Source organism: Ovis aries, chromosome 1 (assembly GCF_016772045.2).
Source record: "Ovis aries strain OAR_USU_Benz2616 breed Rambouillet chromosome 1, ARS-UI_Ramb_v3.0, whole genome shotgun sequence".
NCBI lineage: Eukaryota > Metazoa > Chordata > Mammalia > Artiodactyla > Bovidae > Ovis > Ovis aries.
The window spans coordinates 247,274,384-247,295,800 of NC_056054.1; the positions used below are offsets into that span (position 1 = coordinate 247,274,384).

Below are 21,417 nucleotides of genomic sequence, written 5' to 3' on the forward strand. Positions count from 1 at the left end.
AAAGTATGTCCAACTATTTGTCCAATCAAATTGATCTCCTTACTTTCCCTCTCCCATAAACAGATAATTTCCATTTCAGGTTATATGTTTGCATTGTTCCTTCCTTCTCTTTCCTCTCACTGCCAAAAGGTCTGCTGGCATATTACCACCAATTTCCTTTAGATGGAACTCAACACTTGATATTTTGTATTTCCATAGAATCTTCTGTATGCATCTCCTGTTATTAAGGTGCTATTTCATTATTCATATCAGCTGAACACTCCCATGTTTTTTCTCCTATATATTCTAAGAATTATGAGCTACCACATACAACCCTTATATCCATGAAGCATTAATAAGCAGTCTGGTATTCATCTAATAAGCAAATTCTAGAGAGCTCAACATGATTTTTTTTAAGGCATTCAAGCTTCTGGGAAAGGCAAAACCATAGAGACAGTAAAAATATCAGTGGTCGCCAGGATTATTGGGAAAGGGAGAGATAATAGGTGGAGCACAGATTTTTGGAGCAATGAATATATTCTATATAATGGTAGATATAGGTCATTACACATTTGTCCAAACCCACAGAATATATAACAACGAGAGTGGAACCAATGTAAAATATGGACTTTAAGTAGCAGTTATGTGTCAGTGTAGGTTCATCAGTTGTCACAAATGTACTACTCCAGTGGGAGATGATAATAATGGGGAAGGCTATGCATATAAGGAGGTAGGGGTGGGGGCAATAGGGGAATCTTTGTCACCTTCCTCTCGGTATTATTGTGAACCTGTTGATAAAACTGCTTTTTTTTAAAGTCTTTTAAGAAACATTCAAGTCTTTATTGGCAGAATATAATAATACAACTAACATAAATAGACATGTAGACATCAAACAGAATAATTCAAAAAACTATACTTAAAAGTGGAATATTTTCTTTCTTATTAAAGTTATGGCACTTTTTCTCTGAAATCATACTGTGAACATGGGTTTTAGAGTTAGGGCTCAGATGTCAGCTCTCCTGTTGTTTAGTCCTGTAACCATTATCATTTTGAGCCTCAGTTCTGTCATCTGTAACATGGAATCTGAATACACCATAGCATTTTTATGATTGTAGCATTATTATAATGATGTTAAGTTAATGGATGCAAAGTACATCTTATTATGCCTGGCACATAATAGACACACAATATTTGTTCATACCAACCTATTGCTCCTGATGTTTTGATTCCCTGTTTAGCATCAGAATCCCCTGAAATGAACTGCTTTAGCCCAAATCCCCACCAGCCATTGTGCTGTGCAAATGGAGATCTCTTGGCCCTTTTCTTTAGTCTTAAAGACCAAAGAACCCTAGATGTTCCTGTGCATGTGAGTTCACTAGGCCTTCCTTCACACTTTGGTGCATATCACGACTGTTTTGGAGCATGTCAACGGCCAACTAGAACATGAGATTCCTTTGCTCATACCCAGTGTTTATTCATCTGTGCTCAGAAGAAAATAAATAGGGTCCACCAGAAGCAAAATTAATCATTATAGAAAGATTAATTTATATTGAACATCTCCACCCTCTACTCTGCTTCTGCCTCCCACTTCAGCTATGGCAAGTTATCTGTCTTTTTTTGCCTTCACGCCTCTTCTCCCTATCAGAAAGCAAAAAGATCAGATATGATCTTTATATGAAGCTTACTCATATGTCATTTTGCTAATTTTGTCCATTCAGGTGCTGTCTGAGTTACAGTAGCTTTACAATCAGTCTTGCTATCTGGTAGTAGTCTTCCAGCACTTGGATATCTTGACAACATAAATATTAATTAATAAAGATCAGGTGCTGGAGGAAGTGATGTGGAAGGACTAATATCCTCAACTTTTATAACATAGGGGCAGGAATAATAAATTTTTAAAATTCATTAATGGAAATATTTAAAGTAATGAAGTCAAGAGAATAGTATTCATCCTTTACCTTGAACATGTCCAGTTCTCTCTTCTTAATACCTACTCATTTCCCATCTCACATACTCTAGAGGTAGGGTTACTTTGAAGCAAATTTAGAAAGATCTTTAGAGGCTGATATTTCTGTTGTGAAGAAATATTCAACTAAAATTTAATCTTTAGTTTCTGTATTAACTTCAGACAAAATTAAACTTGATTCCTTCTGTTGAAAGCATTTTTGTTAAGTGATGTTTTCTATGTACCTTACTGTCTAGTGCATAGAGAAGCGTCTGGAGTGATGATCATAATGTTAATAATAGTTATGTCAAGGGTGGCAGAATTTGAATGGTTTTCTTAAATTCTCTTTACTTTTCTAAATTCCTTAAATCTTTTTCTAGTGAAGTCTATAATTTTTACAAAAAAATAATAAAGTATTAAGCATTGAAGAAGAGAAGTGGTTTTAATATTAAGAGTTTATTTAAATCATTTATAAGAATTTTAACTTTCAGGGTGCAGTTCTACCTCAAGAAATAAGTCAAGTAACTCAACATCATAAAACTGGCTTTAATGACAACAGCGTTAAGCAGAGAAAACATGAGCCTCACAGAAAATGTAAGTTATGAGTTAGAAAATATACATGTGGTGCTAAGTGCTTCCTTTCATTTTTATAAATTAATAGCTTTATTGTTATAATTCATATATCATAAAATTCCTTCTTTTATAGTTCAATCAGTGTTTTTTTAGCATTTTCACAAAGTTGTACAACCAATGCTAGTATCTAAATTTAGAACATTTTCATCACCCCCAAAAGAAATATCATGCTTATTAGTAGTCATACTCATTAGTCTGTACTTACTATTAGTCATTCCCCTATCCCTGGCGACTGCTAACTTACTTCCGCCTCTGTGGATTGACCTGTTCTGGACATTTCCTGTAAATAGAAACATAAAATATGTGATCTTGGAGACCGACTCCACTCACTCGGCATAATCTTTTCAAGATTCATCCATGTTGTAGCATATATCAGTACTTCATTCCTTTTTAGGACTGAACAATTTTCTATTATATGAATACAAAGTATTGTTTATCCATCCTCCCATTGATGGATATTTGGGTCATTTGCACTTTTGTGTTATATAATGCTACTGTGGATATTTATGTACAAGTTTTTGTGTGAAAACCCTGGTGGCACAGATGGTAAAGCGTCTGCCTACAATGCAGGAGACCCAGGTTCGATCCCTGGGTCGGGAAGATCCTCTGGAGAAGGAAATGGCAACCCACTCCAGTACTCTTGCCTGGAAAATCCCATGGTTGGAGGAGCCTGGTAGGCTACAGTCCGTGGGGTCGCAGAGTTGGACACGACTGAGTGACTTCACTTTTTTGTGAACATGTGGTTACAGGTCTCATGAGTATATATGAAGTAAAGGAATAACTGAGTCTTTTATTTACTGAGTTAACTCTATGCCTAACTTTTTGTGGAACTACCATACTGTATTCCAAAATGGCTATACCATTTTACATTCTCACCAGCAATATATGACGGTCCAATTTCTTCACATCTTCCACAACACTTGTTATGGAGTGTTGTTATCCAACTTTTTTGTTATAGTCATCCTAGTAAATGTAAAGTGGAGTCTCCTTGTGGTTTTCATTTCTAATTCATTAATAACTAATAGTGCTGAACATGTTTTCATGTGCTTATTGGCTGTTTATCTTCTTTAGAGAAACGTTCAAATCCTTTGCTCATTTTAAAATTAGGTTCTCTTCACTGGAGGGGGAAATGGCAACCCACTCCAGTATTCTTGCCTGGAGAATTCCATGGACAGAGAAGCCTGGCAGGCTATAGTCCATGGGATCACATAGAGTCGGACATGACCGAGTGACTAATACACACACCCAGCCCACTTGAATCTGCAGCCTAACCCAGGAGACAGATAAGGCACAGAGGGTGGCAGGATGAAGTGTCTTTCCAAACCCTACAAGATAGGGGCGAGGTAGGGAAAGTGGACGGAGCCGAGAGACAAGCTTTCAGGGGTCCATGCCTGTGTGGAGGTCTTCCCTGAGGAGGAGGCAGGTAAGATGAGGCCAAGAGGGTGTGTGAGTGTTAGCTTGCAGAAAGGGAAGGACAAAGGGTTCTGGGCAGAGGTTAGAGGGCCAGGTGTGCGAGTAGCCACTGGGCCCAGAGTGTATGTGCAACACCACACTCCATGCCAGGGGTGTGGTGGGGTGCCTCTCCAGATCCTAGGCTTTGGGAAGGTGCTATGCTGCTGGGGTCCCAGGGACACAGGGCAGGCAGTACAAATTCAAGCTATGGCGGTAACACACCCTGCAAAGCAGATGAGCCCCCAGATACAATGCAGGTGAGAAAAGCCAGACACAGAAGGCCGTAGAATGTGTGATTCCATTTCTATGAAACGTCCAGAACAAGAAAATCCACAGAGATAAAGAGTGGATTTTTGGTTGTCAGGGTCTGGGAGGAAGATTTGGGGGTAACGGCTTATGTGTCTCTCAGGCCGGAAGGTGTAGGCTGGAGGCAATTGTGGGTACCCTGAAAGGAGCGTGCACCCCAGTCAGGCACACACCCAGCTGGGAAAGTGTGCCAGCATGTACCCCGCTCCTCCTGGTACCCAGCCCCCAGCAGTGGCAGGCCCGGCAAGGGAGTAGCTGTGTCAGTGGCCAAGCCTTGGTGACCTGTGACCATTCCACCCTGAATTCTGGTAGGAGCAGGAGTGTATTGGGATGCAGCCTGCCCTCTCCTTGTACCCCTGGGTTTTCAAAAATCCTGGCTAAGCCCGGGCTCCTCCATGCTGGGCCTCAGGCTTCTCTTCTGGAAGATGAAACAACAGCATCGTCCTCAGTGGACAGTGGTCAAGCTTAAGAGTGTTTGTACCCAGAAAAGACTGAATCAGCTGAGCTGTCCTTACTGACTCCTCGGAACAGCCATTGGGTTCTGGGTTCCATCAGGAAGACTCAGTGCTTTTATTAATGACAGCAGCAGCAGCAGCAATAGTAGTAATAACAGTAATGGGAGGACTAGTATGAGAACATAAGAACCGTGACCTTGCACTTTCACATACTGTGGCAGTTGAGTTCAAAGCTTCAGGTCACCTCTCCTAGGAAGCCGCGCCCCTAAGAAGTCATGTGCATGTGAAATGCCACGCCCCTTACGAGCCTTCCGTTCTTCACCTGCAAAGTGAAAGAGCCAAAGTTTAAATCAAACTGGGTCAGGAACACTGCCCAGAGGGACAAATGAGCTAATCCTACCTTGATTTACAGTTTTGGTCCCCAGGGGATTCTCTCTCTTTTTTTTGTTTGTTTGTTTGCATCCAAGTTAAAAATACATTGCTTGGAAATAAAATTTTAAAAATTAGGTTATCTTTTCGTTCTTGAGTTGTAAGAGTACTTTTAATATTCCATATCCTATGAAGTACTTCTTATGTTCTATATACTATATGCTGTTCAGATATCTGATTCGCAGATATGTGCTATCATTCTGTGGTTGTCTTTCAATTTTCTTACAGTGTCCTTGAAGCACAAAAGTTTTAAATTTTGACCAAATCCAATTTATCTATTTCTGATTTTTCTTTAGTTGCTTGTGCTTTAGGTATCATCTAAGAAAGGTCACAAAAATTTACACCTGTGTTTTCTTCTAAGAACATTACAGTTTTAGCTGTAACATTAGGTCTTTTTTCCGTTTTTGAATAAGTACGTATATGGTATGAGTCCATATTCACTCTTTTGCATATAGACACCTAGTTGTCCCAGGACTGTTTATTAAAAGACTGTTCTTCGCTCATTGAATTTTCTTTGCACTGCATTGAATTGTCTTGGCACCCTTGTCAGAAATCAGTTGACCATAGATGCATAGGTTTATTTCTAGTCTCTAATTGCATTTCACTGATCTATATTCCATCTTTTTGTGCGCAACACATCATCTTCATTACCATAGTTTTGTTACCAGTTTTGAAATTAGGAAATTTGAATCCTCCAACTTTGTTTTTCAAGATTATTTGTCAAGTTCTGATCTCTTCCATTTCCATTTAAATTTTAGAATCAGCTTGTCTATTTCTGCAGATATGGCAGCTGGAATTTTTATAGGGATTATACTGAATCTATAGACCACTTTGGGTAGTATTGTCATCTTCAATAAGTCTTTCTATTTCTTTCAATGATGTCTTATAGTATTCAGCGTATAAGTCTTGAATTTTTTGTTAAATTTATTAATAAGTATTTTATTCTATTACAGTTGTCAGTGGAGCTGTTTCCTTAATTTGGGGAGCATATTGTTCATTACCATTTATAGAAATAAAACTGACTTTTGTATATTGATCTTGTATTCCTCCACCTTGTTGAACTTATTTATTAGCCCTATTTTTTTGTGGCTTTTGCAAATGTAGTTTTACTTCTTCCTATACAGTCTGGGTGCCTTCTGTTTATTTTTCTTGCCTAATTGTTGTGGCTAAAACCACCAGTTAAATAGAAGTGGTGAGGGTACACATCCTTGTCTTGATCTTGAGGGTAAGCTTTCAGTCTTTCATCATTAAATATAATGTTAACTGTGAGGTTTTGGTAGCTGCCCTTCATTAGGTGAAGAAGTTTCTTTGTATTCCTAGATTGTTGATTTTTTTTTTAACCTAGGAGGGATATTAGTTTTTGTCACATGCTATTTCTTTGACTTTTGAGATGATCACATGGATTCTGTCTTTTATGCATTCGACGTGTGTTTTTTCATTGATTGTTTTTCATATGTTGAACCAACCTTGCATACCTGGGATAAATCCCACTAGATCTTGGTGTATCATCCTCCTTATACACTACAAGATTCTATTCACTGGTATTTTGTTGAGGATCTTTGCATCTGTATTATTAAGGACACTTGTAATTTTCTTGTGATGTCTTTAATTTTGGTATCATGGTAATACTGGGCTCATAGAATGTTGGAATAACACTTTGAAAGAGCTCCAGCCTCATTCTAATCTCAAGTAGCAGCCAGGCTATGGATTTTCACCAAAAAATACTACCTGGTTTTTTTTTTTTTTCAAGACTTTGTGGAACTGGAGAGTAAGGGATGGAACTGGGCAGGGCAAGTTAAAATGTCACAAAACTCACTGTTTTTACTAAGATTCAGTCCTTTTTCTTGAAGAAATACATCCCAGATTGTTGCAAGTCTTTGATTAATTTCCATCATTCTGAAAATTAGGATTCTGGTAATTTATATTCGTTTTCTTGTTGCTTTTATGGAGGAAAGAATTTGTAGAGGTCCTTCAGTATTTTTGCTGATATCACCTTACTAACCACATTTTGAGATAAATTTTATTTAGAGTAATCCAGTTACCTTTTTGTGTATATAAACACTTGCCTATTACATTACTCCAGGGACTTCCCTGGCAGTCCAGTGGTTAAGACGTCATGGTTCCTCTGCAGGGGCACAAGTATAGTCTTTGGTTGGGGAACCTAAGATCTTACATGCTGCAAGGCATGGCCAAAAAATTAAAAATAAATAGATAAATTCAAATTATATTACAGATTTTTGTTAAGAATATGTGCAAGTATTTTGTTGTTAATATTCTCTAACGTATTTTATATATTTTGACTCTCTTCATCTGTTTCAGTAGTCCACTGTGTTTTAGGCACAGTAGGGAATACAGATACGCAGATGAGAATCTTCATCTTACAGTTACTTTTTCTCTTCTCTTGATCACAGTATTCCCAAACTGTATCAAATTGCTCTTCATGTTCAAAATATGACTTTTGTTATTCATTTATTTATTTATTCAGCTGTACTATGTGCAAGGTATTGTTTTAGGTGCTGGGGATAAGGCACACAAGTTTTCTGACCTAATGGACTTTATATTCTAAGGTTGAGACTAATAATAGGCAAAGAGTAAACTCCATAATCTGTAGTAATGATAAATCTATGATGAAAAATAAAGCAGAGTAAGAAGACTGAGTGATGCAGATGCTGTTTTAAATAAGGCAGTCAAGTAATACCTCTCCAAGGACACATTTGAGTAGAGACCCAAATGAAAGGGAAATGGAATCAGCTTGCTGAAGAGCTTTCCAGCAGAGGAAATACCAAGTGCCGAATCCTGAGTCTGATTGATTATATTTTATATGCACATGGTATTTTATGTATTTATATATTTCCTATACTTTAAGAATAGTCTTTATAAAATGTTTTTCTAAAAACTATTTTGGAAAAACTTTTCTTGTTTTATAACTTTGGTTCAGATTTTTGTTTTTGTTTTGCACCAATATCTATATGTTATTTTTGTTTCTTTTACATTTTAAGTGAAATATAGATTCATGTCCCCATAAATCTGATAATTAAAGCTTTAAGATTTTATAGTTAATTAAAATGTTTGTGATTTTTCTTCAAGTTATTCTTTGTATAAAAGTTTGTAAGCCATTTACATTATGTGGAATTCCAATTAGTTTTCTTGTGTGTCTCAACAAAGGTTTAATGTTGAATCATGTCATATTACTTTTAATTTTCCTCCTTTTTTGCAAGAATTCTTCCTTGCCTTCTTCTCTTCTTTTACCCTCTCTGTTCTCCATCTTCCCTTCCCTTCCCATCTTTGTGCCTTCCTTCCCTTTTCTCTCATTCCATCCCCTCCCTCCCTTCCATCCCTTCCTTCTACTTCTTTCCTCATCCTCTCTTTCCTCTTGTGTCCCTCTCTTTCTTCCTCATTTTTTCTTTCTTCCTTCTTTTCTTTCCTCCTTCATTTTTCCCTTCCCTCCTTCCTCTTCTCATCTATGCTTTTTCATTTTCTTTCTGTTCTCCTAATTTCCCCTTAACAAGAATACTAACATAGCTTCCTCATTGGTCTCTAACTCCTTGTATATAATAAGCCACTGCTATCTTTTAATTTTTTTAAAGCACAATTCTGATCAGATTCCTACCTGATCAAAACTTTTCTGTGATTATGCCCATTACCTCTGGTGTAATTCCATAGTCTTCAGTCCTTGGCAGCTTATGGCTACAGCCTGCTCCTCTAGTTCAACTAAGCTGCATTATACTTCTTAGCCTCCAGCAGAACTTGTCTATGTAGAGTGCCACAAATATTCCTTGCTTTCTGCTATTCCTATTATTTGTCTTTTCTCTTATTATTTTCTTTGTGGGAATACTTAGCCCGCTATTCTGCCCTTTGGAAACTTGCTGTTCTGCAAGACTCAATTAAATGCCACCTTTCTTTTTCCTTTGTTGTTGCCTGTATCTTTTCTCCCCCTCATCTAGATTACAAGTTCCTCAAAAGCAGGGCCTTTGTCTCCCTCCGTGGAATTCAGTGAATTCTTTAGCACAGTGCCTTGCTGTGGTAAATATTTGGTAAATTTAATAGGTATGCAACAAATTTCATTTAACAGAATTTCTATTTTCTTGTGTCTAGTTAAAGAAGAGTGTAAGAGTCCTAAAACTGAGAGTCGGTCACAAAAAATGTCAAATAGGCAGGTAAGCTTCTTAAAATCAAATTTCTAGTAGCCCACTTTTTATTGGAATTGGTGGCTCTGGGGCATCTGCCTTAAATTTGCAGCCCTTTCGACCAGATTCATAATGTATGTGGCAAGAGGGTTGCTGAGCCTGTCAGTCCCTTGGATGGGAGGCTGCACAACTAGAGTCCAAGACTTGGAATTAGAGATACATTCTGGTTCTGCTGTTTAATGGTTCAGTGGCCTTGAGCAAGTCACTGCACGTCTCACGCCTCAATTTCATCTTTAAAATGGAGACTAAAATATATCAGTTGTCCCTCTCATTCATTATATATAGTCTGGTGCTAGTGCTTAGTCCCTCACTCTTGTCCAATTCTTTGCTACCCTATGAACTGTAGCCCACCAGGCTCCTCTCTCTATGGGAATTCTTTACCAGCTAAGCTACCAGGAAAGCCCTATACAAATACATACAAACATGCCTATTTATATTAGTGTGTGTACATTTTATGTATAAACTATTTGGAAATAACGGCTGCTGTCCATGGGATCACAAAGAGTTGGACATGACTGAGCGACTAACCACGCATGCATGTTTGTATATAGTGAAAGTCAATGAAAGTATATAGACCAACATGGAAACGTTAACAGTTAATTCTGTGGAGTTAGGTTAATAAGAGAAACTGAGATCATTCATGTTTTAAGAGTTTCTGCTGACTGATAAAGAGTCTATATACATTTTATAATAAAAAAAAAGTTTAAATCTAAAAATATACATGTATAATTCGCATGTGTGCATTTTATATGCATATTATGTTTTATAACAAAGTTTTTTAAAAAGTTAGATCTCTTATAAGCTATAATATATTTATAAAAGATATCTTAGCAGATATCTTGGCACATAACAGGTTCTCAGTAATGGAACCCATTAATTTTCAGATACCAATAAAGGGTTGAATTACATGACTTTCAAAGCCCTCTCCTTCTGAAATTCTTATGCTATAATTTCCTTTCTTCTAGAAAAGGAGTTCATAAACTCTATAGTGCTGTGGGCCTCTTTGGTGAAGTGTATGGACTCTTTCTGAGAATAATAGTATTAATGCTAAAGTAAAATATATAAGATTTGAAAGAAAACCAATTATATTGAAATGCCATTAGAATCACCACCATTATATTAATAGTTTATTGCATACATTCATAATTGAAGGGAATGATAAATCTTATTTAGAAATTAATGAAGGTTAAGATGTAATTTTTCCCCTCATCAAGTTTATGGGCCCCCCCTTTTTTCTTATGATATAAAAGAAAAAATAACACTCCAAAAAGTTTGCAGTGATTTATTTAGAATACTGTTAAGTAGTAACTATTATTTTATTTGCACAAAAACCTATATTACTCTTTTATAGGCATTTGGAGGACCTGCCAAATGTAATATTAAGCTACTGAAGAGAAATGAAAGTTCAGAAGTCTCAGAAAATCAAAAGGTTGTGACTGGTTATCCAAGTGCTGTTGATAAGGTAAAAGACCATTCATTCAGTTTATCTTCCCACACTTTAACACTTGGAAAGACGAGTGAGTGAAAATTAAATGATTGTTTTTGTACATAAAACTCTTAGTGATTTTCAGGTCCTTGTACTTTCAAAACTTCAGTCATAAAATATTTATTCTTTTAGCCTAATCCTGGAATTGAGAACTTCTTAGCATCCTTGAATATCTCCAAAGAAAATGAAATACAGTCATCTCATCATGAAGAGCCTCCAAGTGAAGAACATTTGTCACCACAGTCATTTGCTATGGTTCGTATTTTGTAGGAGTTTGTACAATATGGTAATTTCATTATTGTTGGCCATACGTACCCTATGCAACAGCTAAGACACCTTCTCTTACATAGACTGATGTGATGCATATTATTGTCATCCTGTGAGGAAAACCAGGCTGTCCTGGGCAATTTAGCCACCAGAGCTCCCTTGGTTTTCAAACATTGTTCCCAGACTGTTTGGTCAGAAATTAAGCAGGAATGATAATTATTATTTCTTTGCCAGGAAATGTGGATTTTTTTTTTCAACTCTATTGATTTTCCTTATTCTTTATCTGAATGTAGTTATTGTCTTAATTTTTAACAATAGAACTTATTAAAAGGAGGATCAGTAAGCTTTGTAACTCTATGTTTAACTTTTCTCTCTACCCCCACTATCTCCACACCAATCATTTTCAAAGCAGAAGGGAACTCGGATGCTTAAAGAAATTCTAAAAATTGACAGCTCTGACAGTATGGACCATAAGAATGAAATGAAACAGTTTGGTAATGAAGTCACTGTTTCCTCTAGTAGAAGAGATGAATATGGATCTTCCTCACAACCTAAACAAAATAAGAAATTGAGTAAGTAAGCTAAGTACTTAATAAGAAATTAAGCTAATAGGCAACTTCAAAAATTCAGTTCATTTGGTTTTTTAATCTTGTCCTTTTTAAAGATAAAACTACTTTTATTTTTTTAAGTATAATGAAGGGTAATAAGAGTATGTTTTCTTATGCTTATGTCATTACATAACAATGTATTAAATAACTGTAACCAGTAGATCTCTAACTATCTTCTTGTAACTACTTAAATTATACTATAACACTCATTCTGTAGATTCCAAACCTAGAAAAGTTTTTACATTTTAGCTTTTTCTCAATAATTTAAAAATTATTATGTAATTTAAATATATTATTTGACTTTTCTTTTATCTATGAAATAACATTGCAGATGTCTGTTGCAATAATTATATGACATAAATAAAACAGTTAGCACTGTGTCTAACACATCCTAGGTGCCAATAATTGGTATTAGTATTATGTTAAAATAACTTGACTCACATAAAAAAGAAGCTGGAAAATCAATTAAAAATAATTAATGGAGGCACACATCGGAAAGTGGCACTTACCATAAATCTGTGAAGCCTACAGCATAACATGGGGCACACAGCTGGACTTCGTTAGATGTCGATCATTGCCCCTACTTCTGTGTCCACTATACTTAATATTTGTCTCTGTAATTATCTTCAAAAGTCCACCAGGAATAATGGTAGGTGGGGACAAAAGTTTCTCAGGTAAAAAACATTTTGAAATAAGCCAATTTGAATTTATTAAGGATGAAAATCTGGAACAATATCAGAGCCTAGCTTCATTTATCTACTGAGTATCAGGATAAATAATTAAAATTCCAATAACTCTCAGGAAACAATATATATCATAGTGACAGATGTATTCTTGAAAGAGAGCAAAATAAAATTTTAAAACAGTATCAGCTAAGTATGATCCCACTGTCAAAAACAAGTAACTTTTACTATATTTCAGTATAGTAAAAAGCATTATATACCTTAGAATGAAGAGCTCAGAACCCAGTCCATGTAACAGAACTAATGTATGACTTTGGGCAAGCCACTTATTTTTTAATCTATAATAGTTAGAGGTTTAGATTCATTCTCCACTAGGGTGTGCTTTTGTTCTGTTGGTGAGTTTCTTGATTATAAAGAATGTGATCTTCCAGAATTTTTAAAATCATATTCTATATAAAGGCACTTGGAAGGTTTGATTTCAGAAAAAACATTCAAGAAGCACTATTTTAGAGCAAAAACGTTGATCCATGTGGCTCAGAAAGTAAGGTGGATTTTGAGAAAACCAAAGCTGAAGCCTCAAAACTTAAGAATTTTAACACAAGGAACTCTACTCAGTGATCTTTCTCTTTTTTTTGTAGCATCTTATATGAACAAGCCTCACAGTGCTAGTGAGTACCATAATGTTCAGTCTATGGACAGTGTGTGCTGGCCTGCCGGCCAGATTCCTCCTGTGTCCACACCAGTAACTGAACTTTCTCGAATTTGTTCCCTTGTTGGAATGCCACAACCAGATTTCTCCTTTCTGAGAACACCACAGGTATGGTGTACTACTGTTCTTCTGTTTGCATAAGTCATTGATCACTGATGTTAAACAAATCAACTAAAAATCTTTGGCTGGAAATAATATAGTGGAGCTGGTATTTTTTATTTTATGAGAAGCATAGATGAATACTTCTCCCTCTGGCTTTTCCATTTATGCATAACCACTGACAGGAACTTGGGCAGCAGGTCGCCTCGCAGGATTCTTCAAAATGATTATAGGGCTAGGGGTCTTGGTGTACAGTGCAGCTGTACACCAGCTGCAAACTGTTTGGCCTCAGAAACTACCCATCTTTTTTTTTGAGAACCCCAAAGAACTTTCGTTTACTTGTATTATATCCATATTTACCAAATTAAAAATGAAAAAATTTAAATTGTTAATTAAAAATGACTTTTTGAAAAAATTTAGTGAGAAGAATGTCATTGCCCTACATTTTTGCAAGTGTTTTCCATCTTCTAGATTAATAGAAGAAGCTAGAGTCTCATATCTGCTTCTTACTATCCATCTCTTGTAATACATGGTTTTGGTTGAAACACATGAAGAAAATCTGACCTCACACGAATAGTTGGAAAAAAGGAAGAAAATTTTAATAGCCTTTTCATATCATATATTTTTTATAACAACATTAAAACATGGTATTTTATTTAAAGTTAGTGCAATTGTAGAGTTTGAAATTATATTAATGAACGTTTGGTTCTCTCTATACTTATGAGAAAGAGTGAAAAGAGCAAATAACATTTTTGTATTATTATAAAAATAGTTTGAAGCTCTGGAAAGGGTCTCAGGGACCTCTGAGGTCCCCATACCATACCTGTAGAACCACTGCAGGAAATCTGTTTCATCCTTTGTCCAAACTCTTGACATATTCTTACCTAAAACAACCATTAATAATAATGATAATAATACTAAGTTAGCATAATGATACTAACATAGTATTAATAATTCTATACTTAGTAATACTACTACATAAATATGACTACTTTCTGAAAAAGCAGTTTTCTTAAAAATCTTTTTTATCAAAGGAAAAAAGTATGCAGTAAAGAATTGTCATTCAAATGTAAATATAAAATCAGTTAGAACTTTGGAGTTTTACGATTTTGGCAGTTAATTCATGTTAGCAAAATGTCTACTATTTAAAGGATGGTGGAAAGCAGGGGTCAGCAAATTTTTTCTATAAACAGCCAGACAGTAAATATTTCAGGCTTTGTGGGCCATATGGGCTCTGTCACAACTGCTTTCCTCTGCAGTTATAGTAGGTATAGGCAAACATAAAAGAGTGGACTTGGCTGTGCTCCAATAAAATCTTACATACAAAAACAAATAGGAAACCTAGTTTCCTGATCCTAGATGTAAAGAAGAAAGTTTAGCTGACTTTCATTTACGATTAGATTCCTGACCCTTCAACTAGCTTAGAGATCATTTTAACTTTGTAAACACTGAAAGATAAGGCAACAGTTTTAAAGTTTTTGCATCATAACTGAAAACTATAGTCCTTCTTTGAATTCTTGAAATTTTTTTTTTACAGAATGTTAGATGAAATTATTCTACTTGTTTAAGCTTTCTAGAAGAAGGTCAATTTCCTGGACAGATAACTTCATAAACATTCCTGTTCTCTTTTTTTAGACAATGACAGTTTGCCAGGTAAAATTATCTAATGGTTTACTGGTACATGGGCCACAGTGCCATTCTGAAAATGAAGCCAAGGAAAAAGCTGCACTTTTTGCTATACAACAATTGGTGAGAACTGTCCATGAATTATTTACTAAATCTTTAAGTAATCCCTCTAGATGTTTTTGATGCATTGTTTTATAACTTTAAATACTTCCTTAGGGCTCCTTAGGAGTGAATTTCCCTTTGCCTCCACCAATATTTCCAAGTTATCCTCCAGCTGTACCACCTGGAACCATTCCTCCAGTTTTTCCCCAGCCTACTGGTAAGGTATCTTTCTTGTCTAAATATTTACCATTTAATTATTGTTTTTAGAAAGTTCTTTTAAGAAGCATCACTTCGAGGAAACCAAAAAATGATCTAAATATCTCAGTAATGTAAGGAGTTGTAAGGGGTAAGCCTGAAACCAGAGCCTGCAGATTCATCTAGAAATGCAGGGAGTATTAAACTGGTTGTCTCTTCTCTTTGCCCAGACTCCATTAAACTGAATAATAAACTATTTTAAGAGTGAACCTTTAAAGACAAAGAGATGAGAGAAGAAATATCAGCACATTAGAATTTGAAAACAGTTTGTGATGGGAAAAGAAGAGAAATAAAAACCAATGCAACAGAGTAGGGTTATGCTCAGACTGAAGAGTGAATAAAAGAGGATACAAACCAATAGATGAGCAGATTGTCTCTCACAGTTCCCAAGAGATTCAGAACTTGAAAGTGTCAGAAGCTATCAGAGGCACGGCCTGAAAAGAGGGGGTCAGTTCAACATCTGTAGCAAGAGTGATAGAACCCTCCCCAGAGCCTTCCCCCACACAGTCAAGCAGTTAACTACAGGCAAAAGCCTGGAGGTATGGTCTCCAGAAGGTTCCATACATATGAGACACCAGGTACAGAATAGAGAATGAGATACTAGGCTGGAAACTGAGGTTACATAAAGTTCCTTTTCCCATCCTATTCCCAGGCTGTAACAAGTCTTAGCCCAGATAGGAAGTCAGAGGATGGTTTTTTGAGAAATTCATTGAATTCCAAGCAAAAGACCCACCAACTTTTGGAGGATGCTCCAACCAAAAGGCTGGCTCACTATTCAGTCATCCTAGAGAGAAGCTGAGGATCTCAAGTCATCTAGCCCTACACCCTCCCAACACAGACACTGCTTCTAATCATAGTTTTAATGTCTTGCTCTTTAAATATGAAGAAATAATAGACTGTGAGAAACCACTGAACATTTTAGGAAAATCTCTATAAGAGCCTAAACAAAGATAAATGAAAGGGATCTGGAGATAGTGTTGCAAAGAAGAGAACTTCAGAGACAACTTTGGTTAGCATTCTTATGAAATGAAACAGTATTGCAACCAAAAAAAAAAAATTAGGAACAAAAATTGTTGACCCAAATTTTTTAAATTCAATAGGTAAAACAAAGCCACAGAACTCTCAGGGAAAAGATCAACATAAAAGGAGGAAAATAAAAAGTAAGAAAGATTTAGAGGAACTGTCTGTAGATCCAGCACCTATCTAATTGGAGTTCCAGAAAAAGAGACCAGAGATCCTGGGAAGGAGGAAAGTTATCAAGGAAATAGTTTCTTCTGACCAAGGGACATGCATCTGTAAACTGAAAGGGCCACCAAATGCTTAGCACTAAGTGAAAAGAGACACAGATTGCCTTGGAATTTAGAATACCAGTAATAAAGAGAAACAATAAACAAAGCAAAAACAATACTCAGTTGTGGATGTGACTGGTATGGAAGTAAAGTCCAATGCTGTTAAGAGCAATGTTGCTTAGGAACCTGGAAGGTTAGGTCCATGAATCAAGGCAAATTGGAAGTGGTCAAACAGGAGATGGCAAGAGTGAGCATTGATTTTTAGGAATCAGCGAACTAAAATGGACTGGAATAGGTGAATTTAACTCAGATGACCATTATATCTACTACTGTGGGCAAGAATCCCTTAGAAGAAATAGAGCAGCCATCATAGTCAACAGCAGAGTCCGAAATGCAGTACTTGGATGCAGCCTCTAAAATGACAGAATGATCTCCACAGTAATCTAAGTCTAAGCCCTGACCAGTTAATGCTGAAGAAGCTGAAGTTGAATGGCTCTATGAAGACCTACAAGACCTTTTAGAACTAACACCCAAAAAGATGTCCTTTTCATTATAGGGGACTGGAACGCAAAAGTAGGAAGTCAGGAAGTACCTAGAGTAATAGGCAAGTTTGGCCATGTTGTATAAAATGAAGCAGGGCAAAGGCTAACAGAGTTTTGCCAAGAGAACACACTGGTCGTAGCAAACACCCTCTTCCAACAACACAAGAGAATACTCTACACATGGACATCACCAAATGGTCAATACCAAAATCAGATTGATTATATTCTTTGCAGCCAAAGATGGAAAAGCTCTATACGGTCAGCAAAAACAAGACTGGGAGCTGACTGTGGCTCAGATCATGAACTCCTTATTGCCAAATTCAGACTTCAATTGAAGAAAGTAGGGAAAACCTCTAGACCTTTCAGGTATGACCTAAATCAAATCCCTTATGATTATACAGTGGAAGTGACAAATAGATTCAAGGGATTAGATCTGATAGACAGAGTGCTGAAGAACTATGGACAGAGGTTCATGACATTGTACAAGAGGCAGTGATAAAGACCATCCCGAAAAAAAAGATATGCAAAAAGGCAAAGCAGTTGTCTGAGAAGGCCTTACAAACAGCTATGAAAAGAAGAGAAGTGAAAGGCAAAGGAGAAAAGGAAAGATACACCCATCTGAATGCAGTTCCAAAGAATAACAGGAGAGATAAGAAAGTCTTCCTCAGTGATCAATGCAAAGAAGTAGAGGAAAACAATAGAATGGGAAAGACTGGAGGTCTCTTCAAGAAAATTAGAGATGCCAAGGGAACTTTTCATGCAAAGATGGGCTCAGTAAATGACAGAAATGGTAGGGACCTAACAGAAGCAGAAGATACTAAGAAGAGGGGGCAAGAATACACAGAACTGTACAAAAAGATCTTCACAACCCAGAAAATCATGATGGTATGATCACTCACCTAGAACCAGACATCCTGGAATGAGAAGCCAAGCGGGCCTTAGGAAGCATTACTACAAACAGAGCTAGTGGAGATGATGGAATTCCAGTTGAACTATTCCAGATCCTGAAAGATAATGCTGTGAAAGGGCTGCACTCAAACTCAGCAGTGGCCACAGGACTGGAAAAGGTCAGTTTTCATTCCAATCCCAAAGAAAGGCAATGCCAAAGAATGCTGCAACTACTGCACAGTTGCACTCATTTCACACGCTAGCAAAGTAATGCTCAAAATTCTCCAAGCCAGGCTTCAACAGTACATGAACCATGAACCTCCATGTGTTCAAGCTGGTTTTAGAAAAGGCAGAGGAACCAGAGATGAAATTGCCAACATCCACTGGATCATCGAAAAAGCAAGAGTCCAGAAAACATCTGTTTTGTTGACTGTGCCTTTGATTGTGTGGATCACAATAAACTGTGGAAAATTCTGAAAGAGATGGGAATACCACACCACCTGATCTTCCTCCTGAGAAATCTGTATGCAGGTCAGGAAGCAACAGTAGGAACTGCACATGGAATAACAGACTGGTTCCAAATCAAGAAAGGAGTACATCAAGGCTGTATATTGTCACCCTTATGCAGAACATCATGAGAAACACTGGTCTCGATGAAGCACAAACTGGAATCAAGATTGCCAGGAGATGTATCAATAACCTCAGATACTCAGATGACACCACACTTACGGCAGAAAGTTAAGAAGAACTAAAGAGCCTCTTGATGAAAGTGAAAGAAGAGAGTGAAAAACTCGGCTTAAAGCTCAACATTCAGAAAACTAAGATCATGGTATCTGGTGCCATCGCTTCATGGCAAATAGATGGGGAAACAGTGAGAGACTTTATTTTGGGGGCTCCAAAATCACTGCAGATGGTGATTTCAGCCATGAAATTAAAAGATACTTGCTCTTTGGAAGAAAAGTTATAACCAACCTAGACAGCATATTAAAAAGCAGAGACATTGCTTTGCCAACAAAGGTCCATCTTGTCAAGGCTATGGTTTTCCAGTGGTCATGTGTGGATGTGAGAGTTGGATAGTAAAGAAAGCTGAGCACCAAAGAATTGATGCTTTTGAACTGTGGTGTTGGAGAAGACTCTTGAGAGTCCCTTGGACTGCAAGGAGATCCAACCAGTCCATCCTAAAGGAGATCAGTCCTGAATATTCATTGGAAGGACTGATGCTAAAGCTGAAACTCCAGTACTTTGGCTACCTGATGTGAAGAACTGACTAATTTGTAAAGATCCTGATGCTGGGAAAGATAGAAGGTGGGAGGATAAGGGGACGACAGAGGATGAGATGGTTGGATGGCATCACCAACTCATTGGACATGAGTTTAAGTGAACTCCAGGAGTTGGTGACAGACAGGGAAGCCTGGCATCCTGCAGTCCATGGGGTAGCAAAGAGTTGGACATAGCTGAGCGACTGAACTGAATAAAGAGAGGTCAGAGATGAAGGAAAAATACAAATAAAAATCAAAAATCATAATGTTATTGCATCATTGAACAGAGGCTAGAAGCTAGAAAGCAGTTGAGCATTGATTACCTCAAAATCCTGAGACAGAATTAGTTTCATCTTAGATTTCTCTCTAAAGCTGAAGCGTGAATCTAGTGCAAGGGTAGAATGAAGACATTTCAGACAGGCAAATTTACTTATTATGTACTGTTCTTTAGAAGTTGCTGAATTCTGCACTCCAAAAAGCAAAGCAATAATTTTTGTTTATTTGTTTGTTTTAAACAAAACCATGAAACTAAGGACTTCCCTGATAGCTCAGTTAGTAAAGAATCTGCCTGCAATGCAGGAGACCCTGGTTCAATTCCTGGGTCAGGAAGATCCCCTAGAGAAGGGATAGGCTACCCACTCCAGTATTCTTGGGCTTCCCTTGTGGCTCAGCTGGTAAAGAATCTTCCTGCAGTGGGGGAGACCTGGGGTCAGTCCTGGATTCGGAAGATCCCCTGGAGAAGGGAAAGGCTACCCACTCCAGTATTCTGGCCTGGAGAATTGTCCATGGGGTTGCAAAGTGTCAGACATGACTGAGTGACTTTCACGCACACACACATGAAACTAAACTGCATGATACCTAATATACTTATGCAATAATTGGGAATTCCAGAATGCCAGCTGCTCAGCAGGTGTAGAAAGTAACTGGTCTCAATTGAGAGGGCAGGGGGAGGTCTTGGCAGGTGAGATAATGATCTGATAGATGGGCAGCATTTGGGAAAAAACATGCAGGATGTATAGAAGGCTAAGGTGCTTTTAAAAGGTAATTACTCTTAAAAGAGTTTTTTAAGTTTTACAAGGAACAAAAAGTAATCAGAGTACCCTACTTGGCTTTGAAGTGATAATATTTATATAGTGACATACCACAAACACTTATTTTTTAAATGAATATTATAATATATTGGGAGGACAGGGCAAGTAATGAAGGGTGGTATAAAAGAATTGAATTTTGATCTATCATAGTAGTTTTAGTCTAAAAATGCCTAAAGTTGAAAAATCAGCTAGTAGTATAAGCAAATTATTGAACAGTGTGCAAATAAATAGCTAAAACAGTTAAACCTGGGATGGACCAGATGACTGCTATATTTTGTTGAAAACCCTTTTTATTACAATATGTATGTGTATAATTATTTTTACTTTGATTTGTTTAAAAAATGCAATTTGTCTAAGGCCATAACTTACTAAGTAGCAGTAGTAGCATTCAAAAGCAAATCTATCTGATAACAAACCCCACAATTTTGTTACTATACTATACTGGCATTCCTTTGCCTGTATAAACCATGGTTAGTCATAGAATTTTTATGACACAATAAATCTGATGTTTTCATATAACTCAAGGTAGTAAGTCCACTGTAACTTAGAAAATCCATTTTGATTGCTTTTTCACTTTCAAAAATGAATCCGGGGGATTTCCCTGGCGGTCCATTGGTTAACACTTCACCTTCCAATGCAGGTTCAATACCTGGTTGGCGAGCTAGGATCCCATATGCCTGATGGCCCAAAAAGACAAAAACATAAAAACAGAAGCAATATTGTAATAAATTCATTAAAAATTTTAAAAATTACCCACATCAAAAAAATCCAGCAACTATATATAAATTAAAGTAATTAGTACATATGGATTATCTAAAGGTATACTCACAAGCTTCTCTCAAATGTAGCTGAGTTTTAGTTGAGCCGCTGCTGCTAAGTCACTTCAGTCGTGTCCGACTCTGTGTGACCCCATAGACGGCAGCCCACCAGGCTCTGCCATCCCTGGGGTTCTCCAGGCAAGAATGCTGGAGTGGGTTGCCATTTCCTTCTCCAATGCAGGAAAGTGAAAGGTGAAAGGGAAGTAGCTCAGTCGTGTCCGACTCTTCGCGACCCCATGGACTGCAGCCTACCAGGCTCCTCCGTCCATGGGATTTTCCAGGCAAGAGTACTGGAGTGGGTTGCTATTG

At 37.1% G+C, this 21,417-nt stretch overlaps 1 protein-coding gene across 6 annotated transcripts in view; it reads left to right on the plus strand.

Annotated features, from left to right (window-relative positions):
• The window catches only part of XRN1 (5'-3' exoribonuclease 1), a 115,818-nt gene that overhangs the window by 88,023 nt on the left and 6,378 nt on the right, over nt 1-21,417 (plus strand). For 3 of the 6 annotated variants that reach the window (XM_060394952.1, XM_060394954.1, XM_060394955.1), the window contains exons 33-40: nt 2,416-2,518; nt 9,295-9,356; nt 10,738-10,848; nt 11,005-11,127; nt 11,549-11,711; nt 13,069-13,247; nt 14,874-14,987; nt 15,081-15,183. In XM_060394952.1, the coding sequence (XP_060250935.1) occupies nt 2,416-2,518; nt 9,295-9,356; nt 10,738-10,848; nt 11,005-11,127; nt 11,549-11,711; nt 13,069-13,247; nt 14,874-14,987; nt 15,081-15,183 (958 nt within the window). The remainder of the gene's footprint in view (nt 1-2,415; nt 2,519-9,294; nt 9,357-10,737; nt 10,849-11,004; nt 11,128-11,548; nt 11,712-13,068; nt 13,248-14,873; nt 14,988-15,080; nt 15,184-21,417) is intronic. The other 3 variants (XM_004003873.5, XM_012102109.4, XM_012102118.4) reach the window with 1 other exon arrangement.